Source organism: Zalophus californianus, chromosome 6, assembly GCF_009762305.2.
Source record: "Zalophus californianus isolate mZalCal1 chromosome 6, mZalCal1.pri.v2, whole genome shotgun sequence".
NCBI classification, from domain to species: Eukaryota; Metazoa; Chordata; class Mammalia; order Carnivora; family Otariidae; genus Zalophus; species Zalophus californianus.
Window position 1 is genome coordinate 140815774 of NC_045600.1, and position 17084 is coordinate 140832857.

General features: G+C 43.7%; 1 protein-coding gene and 1 pseudogene across 6 annotated transcripts in view; one reads left to right on the top strand and one right to left on the bottom strand.

The window, feature by feature from the left end:
* LOC113908793 (AP-3 complex subunit sigma-2) overlaps window positions 1-17084 on the bottom strand; it is a 54032-nt gene that overhangs the window by 17674 nt on the left and 19274 nt on the right. For 4 of the 6 annotated variants that reach the window (XM_027569235.2, XM_027569238.1, XM_027569236.1 and 1 more), the window contains one exon: window positions 10890-10961. The exons of the other annotated variants lie outside the window; for them this stretch is intronic. In XM_027569235.2, coding sequence (XP_027425036.1) covers window positions 10890-10961 — 72 coding nt within the window. The remainder of the gene's footprint in view (window positions 1-10889; window positions 10962-17084) is intronic. 6 annotated transcript variants of the gene reach the window in all.
* LOC113908663 lies at window positions 14558-16372 on the top strand (annotated as a pseudogene).

A 17084-nucleotide genomic window follows, 5' to 3' on the forward strand; every position in this document is an offset into this window, starting at 1 on the left:
AAGAGTTCATCAAATGTAAAACATGGGCTGGGTCTTGAAGCCTGGAAAGCTTGACAGGGGGACGTGAGGGTGCTGGGAGTGAAGGGGGACTGGCGTGGGCACAGGCAAAAAGGTGTGAATTGGCATGGTATGTATGGAAGACACGTCTCATGGGCCTGAGGGGTCTGGGTCCCCAAGCAGAGAGATCCTAAGGGCCATGAGGCTCCACAATCCAGAGATCCTTGGAAGCAAAAGGGAAGAATGTCGAATGAAGGGAAAATGGTAGAAATGTTTTCTATGGAAGGTCAGACCAGTGAGGGAGGCTGGGGGAAAGACTGGATATAGGTGCTAGAGCTACATGTTAGTTACCTGGATTTAGGTCATGTGAAGAAAAAAAAGAAAAAAGAGAAGAAAAGGCAGAAGTGAACCTGGAGAAAATACTGAAAGAAGAATCAAGACCACCTGGTGATCACTTAGAACTAGAAGGTAAAGGCAGGCATCCCTGAGACTGCATACCTTAAAGAAAGAGGATGTTGCCGACAGGCTGGGGAAGTTGAGGAGAAGATACTGGGTGGAGAGGTTAGTGAGTGAAAGGTAGGCAGGAAAGGTGGTGGATCGAGAATATGAGTGGTCTGGTATGGTGGCAGGTCATCCAGACGGAGGGGTATTGCACACTCTGGGAAACATAGCCTTTAGCTTGATCAGAATGAAACGTAGATGTTGTGGGGCGCCTGGGTAGCTCAGTCGGTTGGGTGTCGGACTGTTGGTTTTGGCTCGAGTCCTGTTCTCAAAGTCGTGGGATCAAGCCCCGCATCAGGCTTGGTGCTCAGCACGGAGTCTGCGTGGGATTCTCTCCTGTCCCTCTGCCCCTTGCCCCCACTTGCGCACAGGCACTCTCGCCCTCTCACTCTAAAGTAAAATACATTTTTAAAATCTTAAAAAAAGAAAGAAAGAAAGAAATGTAGATGTCATTCCCCCATCTAGATCAAAGCACATGTGTGCTCAAGGGTGAATGCACAAAGAGAAAGCCAGCAGGGTGCCCAGGAACTGAGATATGGGGCACACACCCAGTTCTCTCACTCTGTAGGGAGAGAAAGGAGCAGCAGTCTTAAAGCCCAAGAGGTTGGGCCCAGTCAGCAGAGAGCCTTCCATTCCTTTCCTGAGGTTTCCATAACCAACATCATTAAACATGATACCTGCAGGGCAAATTCAGGTATGTAGATTCTGAAAATCTAAAGGGCCGCATTTATGTAGTGACTGGGCAAAAAAAAAAAAAAAAACAGGGAAGTAGGGGCGTCTGCCTTCCGCTCCGGTCATGGTCCCGGGGTCCTGGGATCAAGCCCCGCATCGGGCTCCCTGCTCTGCGGGAAGCCTGCTTCTCCCTCTCCCACTCCCCCTGCTTGTGTTCCCACTCTCGCTGTGTCTCTGTCTGTCAAATAAATAAAATCTTAAAAAAATAAAAAAATAAAAGTGTCACTTTGAAATAAGTTTAAAACAAACAAACAAACAAACAAACAAAAAACAGGGAAGTACTCAGCTCCTGGCTTTGACTGGATGACTTTTCGTCAGTACTCTCAGCAGTTAAACCAGCAGGAGTGGGCCCAGGCAGGCCTCTGCCACAGCTGCTGAAAATATCTTATGGTACCATGGTACAGACCGAGCTGACACCACAAATGGGTTCAATAATTTGTTCTCTACAGAATGTGAACCTTAATTCTTGAGGCCATAAACAGATAAGGCCACAAAGATTTCACAATGACTGAGAATTAAATGTAGTGTACTGTTTTCACCAAGCCTGTAGATCCATCTGCCTTCAGACTCATAAACGTATCCTAAGGCACACTCTCCGCCATTAGCCTTTCTTGGCACACACTCCCTTGGCCCTCCCCACTTGTGCTCTGGGCATAAATCATAGATCCTAGGCTAGGGTGAAGGGGCTGGTTTGCAGACCATCTACCCATTTATCTGGCTTCAAGCTCAGACTTTGCCTTAGAGCAGCAGAGAGCGATTTTAACTGTTTGCTGTGCTAGGCAATAAAGCTTGTAGAGAGAGTACTACCTGGACTCTTCAATGAAGTTGGCCTTAAGACCCCAAGCAATAAACAGGCAATATATGTACATGGTACAACATTTCTCAGAAGTTAGTCCCTACACTTACCTAGCTCCTCTCCCCAGAGGCAGTAACTCTTACCACTTTCTTCTGTAACAATGACTTACAGTGACTTACCCGATCCTCTTCCCCACCCCTACACCTCAACTCCTATTACAGAGCACCCCTGAATGACTTGGGAGTTAGGGGCACTGACCACCCCCAATGCACACACAGCCAAAAATCTGCATGGAACTTTTGACTTCCCCAAAACTCAACTCCTAATAGCCTACTGTTAACTGGAAGCCTTACTGATAATATAAACAGTCAAGTTACACAGATTTTGTGTGTTATTTGTATTCTATGGTGTATTCTTACAATAAAGTAAGCTAGAGAAAAGAAAACATTAAGAAAATTGTAAGGAAGAAAAAATACATTTACAGTACGAGGTTGTACTTATTAAAAAAACAAAACTCGCATGTAAGCGGGCCCACACAGTCAAAACCGTGTTGTTCAAGGGTCAGCCGTACCTCTCACCTTTCTCACTTCCATCCAGCCATATCGGCCTCCGGGTCCTTGTACCTGCTATTCTATCTACCTAGAATGTTCCTGTCCAGAAAGCCACATCCTGCTCACTTTAACTTTCTACTTTGCTCACAGGCCACCTTATCAGAGATGCCTTCCCCAGCCACCTGATATACTCAACCCTTACCTGCTCTATTTTCTTCCCTGCACTTATCACCACCTGGTGTACATTTTATCTTCCCCTACCAGATATAAGGTTTGTGAAGACAGGAATGTTTTACTAACTTTCCCAAGCACCTAGAATAGTGGATGGATAAGTGAATTCAACAATTGAGTAACTAGAATGTACTAAGTATCGTGTTAACCAGATTCACAGTGGTGAACGAGACAGGCTGATCCCCACCTTAATAATGGTATGAAGTGGGTGAGGGGCAAACAAACAAGAGCTAGGTGCTCTCATGATTCCCTGTCCACATGTAAGTTCCTAAGGCACAAGTCCTACAATTCCTATGTGGCAGAATCAGGACTCAAGCCCAGGCATGCGGGCTCGGGGGTTCCGTGCTCTTAATCAGGTCAATGAGCAAAAACAACACATTATGTTAAAGGCAATGGCAAAAGTAGTTGAGGGGTGCTGGGGGGAACAAGGCAAGTGTACTTATTTCCGTCTATGGGCAGGGAGAGGAATGTCAGAAAGGTTTTTCGAACACTAACTTCCTTGAAGGGTGAGTCAGAATCGTCAGTCTGGAGATGCAGGGGGCTAGAGATTCGGTTTTGGATGTAAGTGAGTCTGAACTGAAGTGAGTTCAGTGGGTAATTTAGAAGTCACCAGCAGACAGATGACTGTATGAGATTTCCTAAGAAGACAGCAGCTAAAAGAAGAGAAGAGGGACTAAACTACGAAAGAAGACTAAAAGGCCAGATGGAATGGCCAGAAAGGTAGAGAAAAGACCAGGTGAACATGTACGATGGGAACGAGGAACAAAGAATGCTTTAAGGAGGAGGAAGTGTGCAAATGGCTCGGTGAAAAGATCCCTGGAAAATGCCCACTGGACGCAGCACCACAGAGGACGAAGGTCTCAGGTCTGCTCACCCTTCACTCCTTCACACTGTGCTCCCACCCCAGAGGGTATCTGCATGTGTATCAGGCAGGGGCCCTGCTGGCGTTTAGTCGAGGGGGTCAGCAATTCAGTGAAAAACTGCACTACCCGAAATGCCGATAATGTCTGCATTGGCTGACTCTGTGTAGATGGAGCTGCGTTTATGGGTGGTTCCAAGTCTCCCCGAATGTTCACACGCTCCTCCCCACCCTTCGCCATACCGTCGCTTCCTACTGCTTTGTCTCCTAGAATTCTGGTTTTGGAATTAAAAACAATTTTTTTTTTTTTACAGAATTAAAAACAATTCTGTAAATGTCTACATATCTATCATAATATTCATGCTTTAAAACTCTCAAATTCTGAGATTTCTGAGCTTTAATGCAAAGAATGTGGGTTTTTAACGTTCTGGGCATTTCAGCCTGAGCATCGGCTTGCTGATCTGTTACACAGGGGTATTACCACCTCCTTTATAAAAGATGACTGGGCATAAAGTTCCTAGCGCAATGCCTGGCACCAGGCAGCTGCCCAATCAATATTAATTTCCCTTTTCATGACTACTCCTCCCCTCGATGAGTGCTCTACTCAGGAATTTATTCAGCTTTCACTGCTCCTCTCTGGCAGCGCTGATCTTCTAGCGCACAATGCTCGGGTTTTTCCCCAGCTATCTGACTTTGGGCCACCACACCTGTGGTACCCCGTGTTGTTATGACCCAGCCAAGGCCGCTGTGCTCAGTAGGCTGCCTAACATGTCCCATGTCTAGGACCCCAGATGCCCAGCCAGAGCACAGGGGGGCCGCCATCTACCCTGGCCACTCCCATTTCAGAGCCTAGCCTCAGAAACAGCCATCTCTTCAGAGTTCTGCTTTCCTTTCTCTATCACTGATCACATTATCATTAAATCAAAGAACTCACAATTAGGTACTATATTATTCTATATCAAAAATTCATATACACTTTACTTTTACAAAGTACAATACGCAGATGTACTATATATATGTAACTAAATGCAGTGCTTGTGCTCACTTCTATAAAAAGTAGTGCAAGACAAGAGCCCCCTCATATAACACCATGCCTACCGAGAAATTACACTCAACTTCTGGCATCTTTTTCAAAAATGTTGCTTACTCCAAGACCAAGGAACACCTCTATGGGATTCAACCTTCTAGTTGGGACTATCAGCTTCTTGAGGGTAGGGCATTTGTCTTTTCCATCTTTGTATCTCCATATCTAGCACAGGGTCCTTCTCATTAATAAATGTTTGTTATTCATCTGATAAACAGAGGGGGGAAAAAAGACAAAAAAACATTCTCAACAGACATTAGTACTTTAGGCCAGAGAGCCAAGGTAACAATAGATGATTTGAGGAAAGCCTTTATAAGGAAAGAGGTATCTGTCTCCCAGATAAGGAAGCAATTTATTCTGTTAAGGAATTTTAATTTCCTAAATCACCTTAAATTCATGTGAGAGGTACAGGATAGGAATGTCATAAATTCTGGTAGAGAAACTGAAAAGCTGTTACATGAGATGCCTTTTTCTAAGAGTCAACCATGCTTCCCTCTTTCACGAGCATTCCTGTATCTTTTGGATACCAAAACTTCGAGGTTCCTGCCTGTAAACTGATCCTGAAGCAAATGTCAGCTTTTCCTCTAAGAAAATAAATGAAAAAAGTGTGGTAGTTATTAGTAACACTCAAAGCTATTGCAGGTTTCCCCCAGTCCTGGGCACATGGCAGGAAGGCACTTCCCTAAGCCACTTAGGTGTGGGCAGATGACTTGCCTGGACCGATGAAATGTGAGTACAGTGGGTACAGCATGGCACTTTAAGAGCCAGGGCACAAGTGTCCAGCTGGAAGTACACGTTGAGAAGGATTTCATCAGCTGGAACACCCAAGTGACTATAGTGAACACCACAACGGCCACACAGCATGAGTGAGAAATAAACCCTGTTGCTATATAAGCTACTGGAATTCTGGAGTTATATATTACCTCGTCTACCTAGATTGATGCAAACATCACGCCTGACAAAGGGTTCTCAACTAGGGATCAAGAAATTCTGGGTTTTGCCTCAGAACAGGCCAACCCTCTCTTGCATCATAAAGGATTACAGCAAGAACAGAACTGATCTCAATTCCAGCCTTTTAGGGCACCTACAAATCAACAAAGTAATATATAATGTGTTTTATCTGCAACATATTCAAGTAATATCATTAGGATTAAGTTTTAGTATTGACTAAAATCTTGACAAACACTGGGTTTTATTGAAAAGGGAGGATAACAAACAGAGAGCTCTAAAGGTCAGATTTTGCTGTCTTGTGTACACTATCATCCTAATGCCCTTAACCATGAATAAGGAATGATTAAACAAAGTAAACAGGCTCTCTGCAATTTCAAGTGGCAGACAATGAGTCAGTGCAAAGTTCAAGTAAGGAAAGTGAAGTAGTGTAGCAGACATTAAGAGTGGTTTGGAGCAGTCTCAGCTTTTCTTTCTTTTTAAACAAAGTATAGTGATGTTAGCAATTTAAGGAATCATCATTGCTAGTCTCCGTTAGTTGTTCTGAAAGGATAAGATACTGGCCTCTGAAAAATATTCTGCCACAAAATTCTTATCCATCAAGCATCAGCAGAGAAGGGCTCAGGATACAATGGGGCCAAAGGTTGGCCTAGGTTCCCCTCCTCTCTCTTAGGCATAGCCAGAAAGACACAGATAGCCAGGGATGGTCAGCACACCAACTAACACTTTCTCGAGCACTAAAACTCAAACAGAATGTCTTATTCTTCTATGCCAAAACAGCAACTTCTTCATCACTAAAAACATACTAAGTATGTGTCCCTCACTCTTTCTTCTATTCTTGGAGACCAGCAATCAGAATACCTGCTTCAATGCCACTAGGGTGTGGCAGAGGGCCTTAACGTCATTAGGGTGTGGTGGGCCTTAATGAGCTCTGTTATCACAAACTCTATTCCCATAAGGGACATTTTAAATAAGCACCGTCCTTTATTACGTTTATGATCCTTTCACCTTGGGCTCACCAGTTCATTACAATTTTGAACCCTCAGCATTTTCCCATTTCAGCAGTCTATACTTAGCAAGAGATTTTTAAATTCCATACTGTGAGGTTTCTTGGCCTCAGACCCACCCAAAAGCATATGTTTCAGCTCTCCTGAGATAGCCTATTGCATACTAAAGTCCACAAAAAAGGCTGGATAAATTCCCTTGACACAGCCACTGAATCGTGACTCTGATGACCAGATCCTGAAAGCCCAACTGAGTGCCAAATCCAGCTTTGCTGATAAGCCACTGGTAGAACAAAATGTTATGCTACCCACATGGTTTTCTTTGAGCAAAACTCAATTCATCATAATTAATTAACATCAACACCCAACTTAGTCATGACACTGAGCTATTTGGGGATTTCCCAAAGCAAAAGGGAACCAGATGCCCCAGGCAAGGTAAGCTCCAAATGGCACAGTATGGACTGAAGACTACCCCAAAGACTCTGAAATCAGACTTTACCCAGCCCGCAGCAGCTTAGAGCATGAACGACCTGATGACTCTAGTGACCTGGGCATCTTTGGAACACTCAGGTGAAGACTACCTCACTCAGGTACCATGCTGGATTCAGTGAGGGAGACAGGGCAAACACAAAGATAAGGGTGGTCTAATCAAGTCAGGAAAACATACAAACCTATATAAACTTAGGTACATATGGCCAGAAATAGCACTATATATGGTCCACAGAGTTCATCACAGGCCAGGGTGATGAGGACAAGCTTTAGGGTGGTAGGATTCGAGCTGAGCCTGAATGACAGGCTGGATTCAGTTACAAAAAGATGTGAAAGGCAATTCAGGCAGAGGCTCTAAGCAGGAATTACAACATGACTAAGACTGGTCCAGTCTGGCTGCAGCAGAGGTATCTGGTAAGAAGTAATGGTAAGCAAGGGCAAGATAGACTAGGGACAACTGTAGACAGCCTTGAAGACCTGGCCAGGGGGTCAAGGCTTGATAACAGGGACCAAAATTGGTCTGTGCTCAAAGGAGCAGCTAGTCTAATGGGTGCTTTAGGGGGAAAAAAATAGTGTGTGTGTGTGTGTGTGTGTGTGTGTGTGTGTGTGTGTGTGTGTGTGTGTGTGTGTGTGTGTGTGTGTATAAAATTCCCATGTGCAGGATCAACAAGAGGGAAAAAGAAGTAAGGTTAGAAAACCTGACAGACACAACTGAAATCGAGAGGCACCATAAGTAAAGACAGTGCTTGACCCATAGTGGAATCGGCATTAAAAATACAAAGGACGTTACTGGGGCAAGGCAGGAAATTTAAATATGAACTGTATATTGAATAACAGTATTTTTTAGTGTTATAATTCAAATATGTTGATTATGCTGTGGTTAAATTACTGTGTTAATTACAGAATCATGCACAACGTATTATATAAGACAATGACCTTGTTCTCGGAGATGTCTACTAAAGTATTTAGGGATGAAACGTCATGTCGTCTACAACTAACTTGGATGGGTCGAGAAGAAAACTATATATGTAGAGAGACGTAAAAGCAAGTGTACCAAATGTTAATAACTGGAGAATGTGAGAAGGGATAGAAGAAGTCTATGGAGAGAAGCAGCAGGTTTTAGTGACCGACTGGCTACTGGTGGCAAAGAAGGGGGGGCAAAGTTTTGATGTTCTGAATGTACTTGCCAGAGGATGGTGGCAGCACCAATGGAAAAGAGAGGCTGGAGGAGGACCTGGTTTTCAGGAGACACATGCCGCATCCAGCTCTGGGTAAGAAGTGGCTGGAAGAAGTGAGATGCTGGAATGAAAGGAGGAGGAAATGTCGTGCAGCAGTGGGAAATAGAGGGAAGGGACTCAGGCCATACCGGACTAGAAATGCCAAGTCTGGGAATTACCCGGCGGGCAATTTAAGTAGGAGAACAGGATGAGATCTAGGCTAGAAACAGGAGTGTGAGAAGAGTGAGGTAAGAGATGACTGACAACAGAAGTTAGTGACGGAGGTGGGAAGAGAGTAAGAGAAGAGCCAGGAAGGCTCTACGTAACAGAAGCAAAGGTGGAGAAAGGACTAAGAAGGCAGTACCTCTTGGAAGGATCAGTAACATCGAATGCTGCAGAAACCCTCCAGAAGGTGATACTGGCAAACAGGATTAGGAAAGTACCAGTGCCTTTTGGATGAGAGTGAAAACCAGGAGACAGGGCTCCAAAAAAGGAACAGATAACGCAGAAATGCAAGACTGGATGCAAATCACTCATGCATTCAAGATGTTCACCTTAAATGCCAGAGTGGAGATGAGATGCCAGGTAAAAGAACGAGAGAAGCAAGGGAAGAGCTGGGTTCTGTGAGAGACTGCAGCCACAGCAGCAGGAACAGATACAGACAGCTCAGAGGCACCGTGGTGTCTGGCAAGGAGAGACGGGAAGAGGATCTGGATCCACACATGGGACGAAACACACTCTCCTTTAGGCCAGAAAGAAAGGGAGAGAGAGGAGGTGAAGAGACTTAGGGTAGAGAGGTTTCTTCAATCCAGAAGGATGGAGTTCAAGGTGACATTCCTATTGTCTTCTGACTGGCCCTCTGCCTACCTATCAGTAGAAGATATGCCTGAATTAGCAACTGCTCTACGTGAGGGCAAAGACAGGCCTGAGATGGAATTAAAAAAAGTCACCTGCTGAAAGACACCTTCAGACAGTGTAAAGGTGAGCAGGGTGAGGTCCTGGCTCCTTGCATCATCACTTTCCAAAGATCTCGGGAAATATGGACGGTAATTTCCTGATGTCACATTAGCAACTAAAAATAGTTTTATAAAGTATAAAAGGAATCTGCAGCAGCAGCAAACTACTTTATGGAACCTATTTAAAGATAAGACACAGGAGAAAGAACAACATTTTGATGGCTTTTTACTTCCTTTTTAAAGCCACCACCGCTAGCAGGGACGGACACTGGGTTTGACCTATGGCTCTCCTTAAAGGAAACTACAAGATAGCGCCTTGAACAACTGACATGTTTAAAGCAACTCTAAATGCTTGCAAAGAGGAGGCAAAGAGGTCTCTGAAGCTTCTAAGATTCTTTCATATGAAAAGGGAGAGTGACCACTTCAAAAGCACCAATGAGCTCTGGATCCCTTGAGCCTATCAGGGAGCCCCAAGGCAAGTATCTCTGGCAAAAATGGGCTTCTGTGATTCTCTTGTACCAGGATGCTCAAGGAGTCTTAATGCCAAGCTAGGTGTTGAGAGAGAAAACTTCACTCATTCCAACATCCAACCTTAAGAACGCACTCACTGCATTCGCCCAGAGAGTGTCATCTGAGAATCTCAGGAGAGTTAACAGAGACCAAAGATCCTATTGGAAAATGACAAGAAAGTCCTCTAGAGGGCAATGCTAGCAATGACGGATCTAAAAACAACTACCTCGTTGGGATGAAAATAGAGTAATAAAGGATCATGGCTTAGCAATGAGTCGTTATCTCCTAAAAAATCATTCGCTCTCTCCAAGGGCCATGGAGCATGGTGACAACAATCAGCTGAAGAAAACCGGGAGCAAGCACACCTAAGGTGAACAGCACTGGATACAGCATGAGCCCAGCTGGATAAAATACATGCGACAGTTCCTATCCCCTTGTTGGCTATCTCCTACCTTTAACTTGGCACATGAGGACAGAGGCCATGTCAAAGTGATGCTAGGAGCACAAATCTGAGAACATGTACTTTGTACCATTCAATTCTGCCTGATGGTCTGCTTCCCTACAGAATATCACCTGACCTCAAACTCTGTTATAAATGTCTGAGTCACTGTGTTACTCTTTGGGAGTAACTAGCTAGGTCAAAGACCCTGTGTCATGATTCTTCCAAAGCTTCACTGTCACTGGATTATGCCAAGCGAACTCATTTTACAATCAACATCAAACAATTTCTCTCGCCATTGGTGTGGCAGCCAACCATTATAGCGACACCACTGCTCTCTACCAAGAAGTCTGCCTGTAAAGAGATGAACCATGACATAGGTCCAGTAATCTCATGTTGTGTTAAAACTGGTAACAGATCTTAGCAAAACTATTAAACTTAAGTTATTAAATGAAACAAGTCTGGGACTACCCCCAGAGTAAGAAGCCACAAGAAAGAACATAAAGGTGTAGAGGTGGATAGAAATATCCTAGGCTTTTTGTTTTCTAGTAACCCTGGTTAGGGAGAGAAGGTACCTTATCCATATGGAAGATCAAATCCAATTCACAAACATTTTCAAAACACTTATCCAGGGTCTCCACAAAAACCTAGGAAACAAGGAAAAACAGATCAAGAAATAGGAACATATTCACATCTTCATAAATGTCACATTTGAAAGTAAAGAGGGGCAGCCACGATACTACTTACCTTATGATAAATCTCAAAACAAACCAAAAAACTACCAGCTTCAGGCAATCACCCTACCTGTCCCAACTTCGAGGGCACAGTTTAGGACAGGACAATCTTGTTTTTAGTAATAGCAATACAACCAGCAGCAGACACATGGGATTGTCTTCCCCCCTTTACAAGGTGCTAATTTACACAGAAAAATAACAAACTGAAATACCAACTACTTGCAGTCCTTTCCACGAGCCTCCATGTATACACGTACAAAAAATTTTTACTAGTATGGTGTCATCACAGTTTTGTCCTGCTAATTCCACTTAACATTAACTTCAGAACACCTTTCCATGAATCACGTAAGATACTCACAATTTGAAGTTTTTAACTTAATATAACATTTAAACAGAAAAGCATACAAATGATAGTACAGCTTAATGAATTTTCAGAATGAACACATCACATGATCAACCACCATCCAAATACCGCAGTGGAATGCTCCTAGCTCCCTCATGCCCCTTCAGCCAAAACACCCTCTCCAAAGGCAGCCACCATCCTGAGTTCTATCATCACAGTTGAGTTCTGCCTGGGAATTTACATAGGTGGCATCATACAACGTGTATTCCTTTTGTCTGACTTCTTTCATTTAACAGTGCTGGTGAATTCCTCCACGCTGCTGCATGTCATAAAAGCTTGTTCATATTCACTACCGGATAGTATTTCATAGAAATATTTATGCATTCTCCTACAGATGGGACATTTGAGTTGTTTTCAGCTTCTGACTGGCTATAAACTAATAGAAATGGAAATCATATTTCTAGCTACTCTGGAAAACTCTTTGATATTATTTATATTATTTATTTATTATTCGTTGTTATTTTACTGTTTCAGCAATTCTACTCGTAGGCACGTACCCAACAGAAATGCATATACATATGTATATACATATGTATGCCAAGAAAATATCATAATTTCATATGGAAGAGTTATGGACACATAACTCTTTACATTTTTATCAGTGGCTTTTTCTAGAAGGATAACATACTTGAATAGGGGCTTCTTTTCAATCCCTGAGCACTTGGTGAGCCCTTACAATCTAGCAACTCAAGTCCTTCGGTTTGGGAAAATTTTGCCAAATGCTTTAGTTGAGAATGCCCCCCTTGCCCTGTCCCTAGTCTGTCTTTCCGGAGCAGCTTCTGCTGAGGTACCAGACCTCCTCATTTTCTTATCCTTCCCCTTCCAGTTTTCTCTCAGGTCTTTAATTTCTAAGAGAACATTTTGTTTCATCTTTCTTTTTTATTTAGCAGACCGTTTTTTTGTTTTGTTTTACTTCCCTGTGGCTTAAAGACAGGGGTTTGTTTTACTGCTGTCCTTTCTTTTATGGTCCCTATTTCCTCTACATTGCTCTTTCCGGTTTGTTCATTTCAGTCTTCACCTTCCATGTTAGAGGCTTTCCTCAGTTTACTGATTGGCCTTGTTTTTTCAGTCATACGAATCAAAGGCTGACTGGAAGCTCTGCAACCCTAGCTATTTGCTGGGGATCCTCCCCTTCATCCCTTTAGGCTTTTTTATTCCTTCCCCTCAGATTGCTCAAATTTCCCGGAGAAATTTTACAATCCCCAGCCTGAAAATGAAAAGACTAGCTATCCGAAATTTGGGAGCAGAGTGTTGGCAAAGGGCTAGGAAGTCAGTACGCAACATTCACAAGGCACACGTTCACTGATCCCCTCGCTGTGTGCCATCGACCATGTCCGGTGTCCCCCAAACCAGAGACCCAGGCCTGGGGAAAGGACTTAGGGATCTAACTGGTGCTCAGGCAGCTTTCCTTGCCCAACTCCACACCACACCCAGGGGCCGTGCTGCCAGCTCTGAGCCTCGTGAGGCTTACGTGCAGTGAAGCAGCGTGGCTGTCAGCCTTCTCTGCTGCTGGCCCCCGGACATGGCTCCCTTGGCCTTGCCAAGTCAATTACCATATTCTTTCCTCCTTTCAAAAAGTTCCTTGCTATTGTTTCCTCTCCTGTTCTGAGTGCGTGCGTGTGGGTGCGCGCGCGCGTGTGTGTGTGCCTCTAGTTTTAAAGGAAAAAAATGAACTTAGAAGTGTGGAAGTTCCCAACAGGACTTAAAAAAAAAACAAAAAACTAACAAAGTCAAAGTTCTTAACAGAAAATAAACCGTGAAAATACTCCGCCAAGAATGTTTAGAAAAACAATCATAATAAGGAATGACTAGGCATCAAAATTCATTGCAAAGCCTTGGTCATTAAAACAGTAAAATACTAAGAAAAAGAAGTATCGATCAATGGGACAGGAAATAAAATACTGAAACAGGGCGCCTGTGCGGCTCAGTCAGTTGAGCGTCTGTCCTCAGTTTGGGTCATGGTCCCGGGGTCCTGGGATGTCCCTGCTCAGCAGGGAGCCTTCTTCTCCCTCTGCCTCTGCCCCTCCCCCTGCTCATGCTCTCTATCTCTCAAATAAGTAAAATCTTTAACAAATAAATAAATAAAATACTGAAACATATACATGTGTATAAGAAAATACATTCCTCTCCCCCTCCCAGATGTGGTAAATCATTTTAATTGTTGTCAAAGGCACAATCCAGTTTTGGAAATTTGTTAAAAGGTTAAAATGCATACGAAACCTGCCATAAATTAAGACAGAGGTAGATTAAAATGCATCATAGTGATCTCTTAAAGCAATACCTTCCATAAAAAGCAAAGGTGGGCTTTTGCCTTAATGCTGAACAATGCTGGCTCTAGAATTCTATGCAATTCTGAACAAAAATGAATTCTCTGAAATTATTTCCACTTATTGTGAACCTCAACAGACCAAATTCAAAAGCAAATCTTGATAAAATCTACCATCGTCTTGAATTCCGTAGTCCAGGAATTTCAGACAAACTATGCTGAAAAGCCACTCCAGTGAAGCACGGGGACACATCATGGGCACTCTGGGTTTTGAAGCTTGAGAAAATTAAAAAGTTGATTTTGTGTATAATATTTTTAGACGTAATCTAGGAAGACCAAAAAACCACGAAAGCCATAACAGTCTGTGAAAGAGTCACTGGAGCCTACTGTCACCAGGCTGCCTCCATGCCCAGCGCCACATTCACGTAGCCTCCAGTGGTCGGCGCCACCAAACCCTCTTCCTCTCCCTCCACACAGCACGTGCCCCTCCTCATCCCTGTCCTACAAGGTCTGGGGGCACTTCATCGTACGTGGGGCCTCTCATGCAAAGAAAATACAATTTTTGACAAAGGTGGTATTTTGTATTGGTGGGGAAAAGCTGTACTAGTTGACAGTGCTGGGACAAATGGCTAACCTTCAGGGGAAAAACTATAGTTGCCTATCCCAATACAGACATAAAATATCTTAGAGGTATTATGGAGCTAAGTGCAAAAAACAAACTAAAAAAGCAACGGCAGATCCCCTTTGTGCCACTCAGGTCTCTTAGTCAGTCTGTGGGAAGCTTCTGGGTGGCTGGTATTGTTAAAAGCGCTGCCCCAGCAACCAGGACTCTGGAGTAAGATGCCCAGAGCGTATGTGAGGAAAGGGAGACCATATTTCTCAGTGTGCCAAGGGCTGTTTTTATTAAAGAGGGTTAATGAAATTAAGATTAGTGTAGTAATCATCTTGGGCTGCCATAACAAAATACCACAGGCTGTGTGGCTTAAACAACAGAAATTTATTTTCTCAGTGTTGGAGGCTAGTGATCCCAGATCAAGGTCTGGTAGGACTGGTTCCTGATGAGGGCTCTCCTCCTAGCTCACAGACAGCCACCTTCTCGCTGTGTCTTTGATGGGACTTTCCTTGGTTTGTGCGCATGGAAAGAGAGAAATCTTAGTATCTCTTCCTGTCTTACAACAACATGAGTTGTATGGGATCAGAGCCCCAAGCTTATGACCTCATTTAACCATAATAAAACATCCTTAAAAGCACCCATCTCTAAATATAGTCACACTGGGGGTTAGGGCCTCAACATATAAATTTGAGGGGACCCAATTTACTCCATAACAATTGGGTTCTCAAACAGACCAGTAATACAGAAGGAGATGTAATAGCTCCAGAGAAGATATCCCCAGATAAAGATCGAAAAAGAGCAGTCAGATGTATCTGTTTCTTCTAGAGCCTCAAGATATCATCATTCAAGATCACGATCAAGATTGGGCGCCTGGGTGGCTCAGTTGGTTAAGCGACTGCCTTCAGCTCAGGTCATGATCCTGGAGTCCCAGGATCGAGTCCCACATCGGGCTCCCTGCTCAGCGGGGAGTCTGCTTCTCCCTCTGACCCTCTTCCCTCTCGTGCTTTCTATCTCGCATTCTCTCTCTCTCAAATAAATAAAATCTTAAAAAAAAAAGATCATGATCAAGATCAAAAGAACATGAAAGTCAGATAATGCAGGAATAAAATGCAGGAGCCAGAGCAGAAGCAAAGAGTATGCTAATGCATGAAGAAACTGAAGAAGCTACAGACGCAGATAGCAGAATAATAAGACACGAATCTAAAAATAAATCCTCTAAGAAATACAAATTTGAGGAACATATTGACAAAGAACATTCTTATAAAGTAAAGGCGAGATTAAATTCATCTGAAAATGGTGAGGACAGACACAAATGCAAGAAAGTAAGTCCTCAAGAGGCAGAAGTCACTCAAGACCTAAGTCTCACTAAAGGCATCATCACGGTATTAGCGGGGAGTGGAAATGTCTCGATCCAGGAACAGATCCAGAAGTCATAATCTAGAAGCAGAGAGAGGAAGACACCATGATCCAGAAGCAGGGGAAGCACTGTGGATAAAATCTAGTCCCCGCTCAACACCAACGGGCATAGGGGTAGAAGCAGGAGCAGTACAGATGAGAGACGTCAAGATATAAAGAAGACAATGGACAAACCAAGAAGAGTTAACAGAAGTTTAAGCCACACTCCTAGGCTACCTCTCTTCAGAGGCAGAAATAGCAATGGGTGCACAAAAAGCTTTAGCTAGGGGGCTGGAAAAGGCACATACTGGGAATTACAAGAACAGCAAGAAGAGGAAATTGTTGAAAACAAAGACAAGGGGCACCTGGGTGGCTCAGATGGTTAGGCATCTGCCTTCGGCTCAGGTCATGATCCCAGGGTCCCAGGTCCAAGCAGGGAGGCTGCTTCTCCCTCTCCCTCTACTGTGCTCTCTCACTCTCTCTGTCAAATAAGTAAATAAAATCTTAAAAAAAAAAAGAAAACAAAACAAAAAGAAGAAATAGCCTCAGCTACAGGAGGCTCTGTTCTCACTGCTGCGGCCCTGTGGGCAGTGCAGCGAGCTCCCCTTGTCCGTAGGGGTGCACCCCAAGGCCCCTGTGGGTGCTAAAACCACGGGTATTACCCAACCATGTACAGACTATATCCTATATGCACATACTTAGGATGGTTTAGTTTATGAGGCCCACTAAGAGATCAACAATAATAAAAATACAACAATTAGGGGCACCTGGGTGGCTCAGTCGTTAAGCGTCTGCCTTCAGCTCAGGTCATGATCCCAGGGTCCTGGGATCGAGCCCCACATTGGGCTCCCTACTCGGCAGGAAGCCTGCTTCTCCCTCTCTCACTCCCCCTGCTTGTGTTCCCTCTCTCTGTGTGTCTCCCTCTGTCAAAAAAATAAAATCTTAAAAAAAAAATTATAATATATTATAATAAAAGTCAAATAAATGTGGTCTCTCTCTCTCTCTCTCAATATCTTACTGTTCTGTACTCACCCTTCTTATGATGACAAAAGAAGATAACATGCCTGCATGGTGAGATGAAGAGAGGTGAGCGGCTAACGCACTGTGATGTAGCATTAGGCTACTACCGACCCTCTGATAAAGCAGGACACGCTTCTGGGTCGTGGCTGATCCGGGTAACTGAAGCCAGGGAAAGTGAAGCTGTGCATAAAGGGGGACTACTCTGATGCCTCAGACAGCTATGGCTCAGATGTTAGCCCAAATGAATACTTTGGCAGAGATGAGAATAGTCTTATCTAGCTATTACAACCTCGCAGTTGTGAATCCAGTAAAACCTGCTGAACAAGAGAAAAAAGGAAG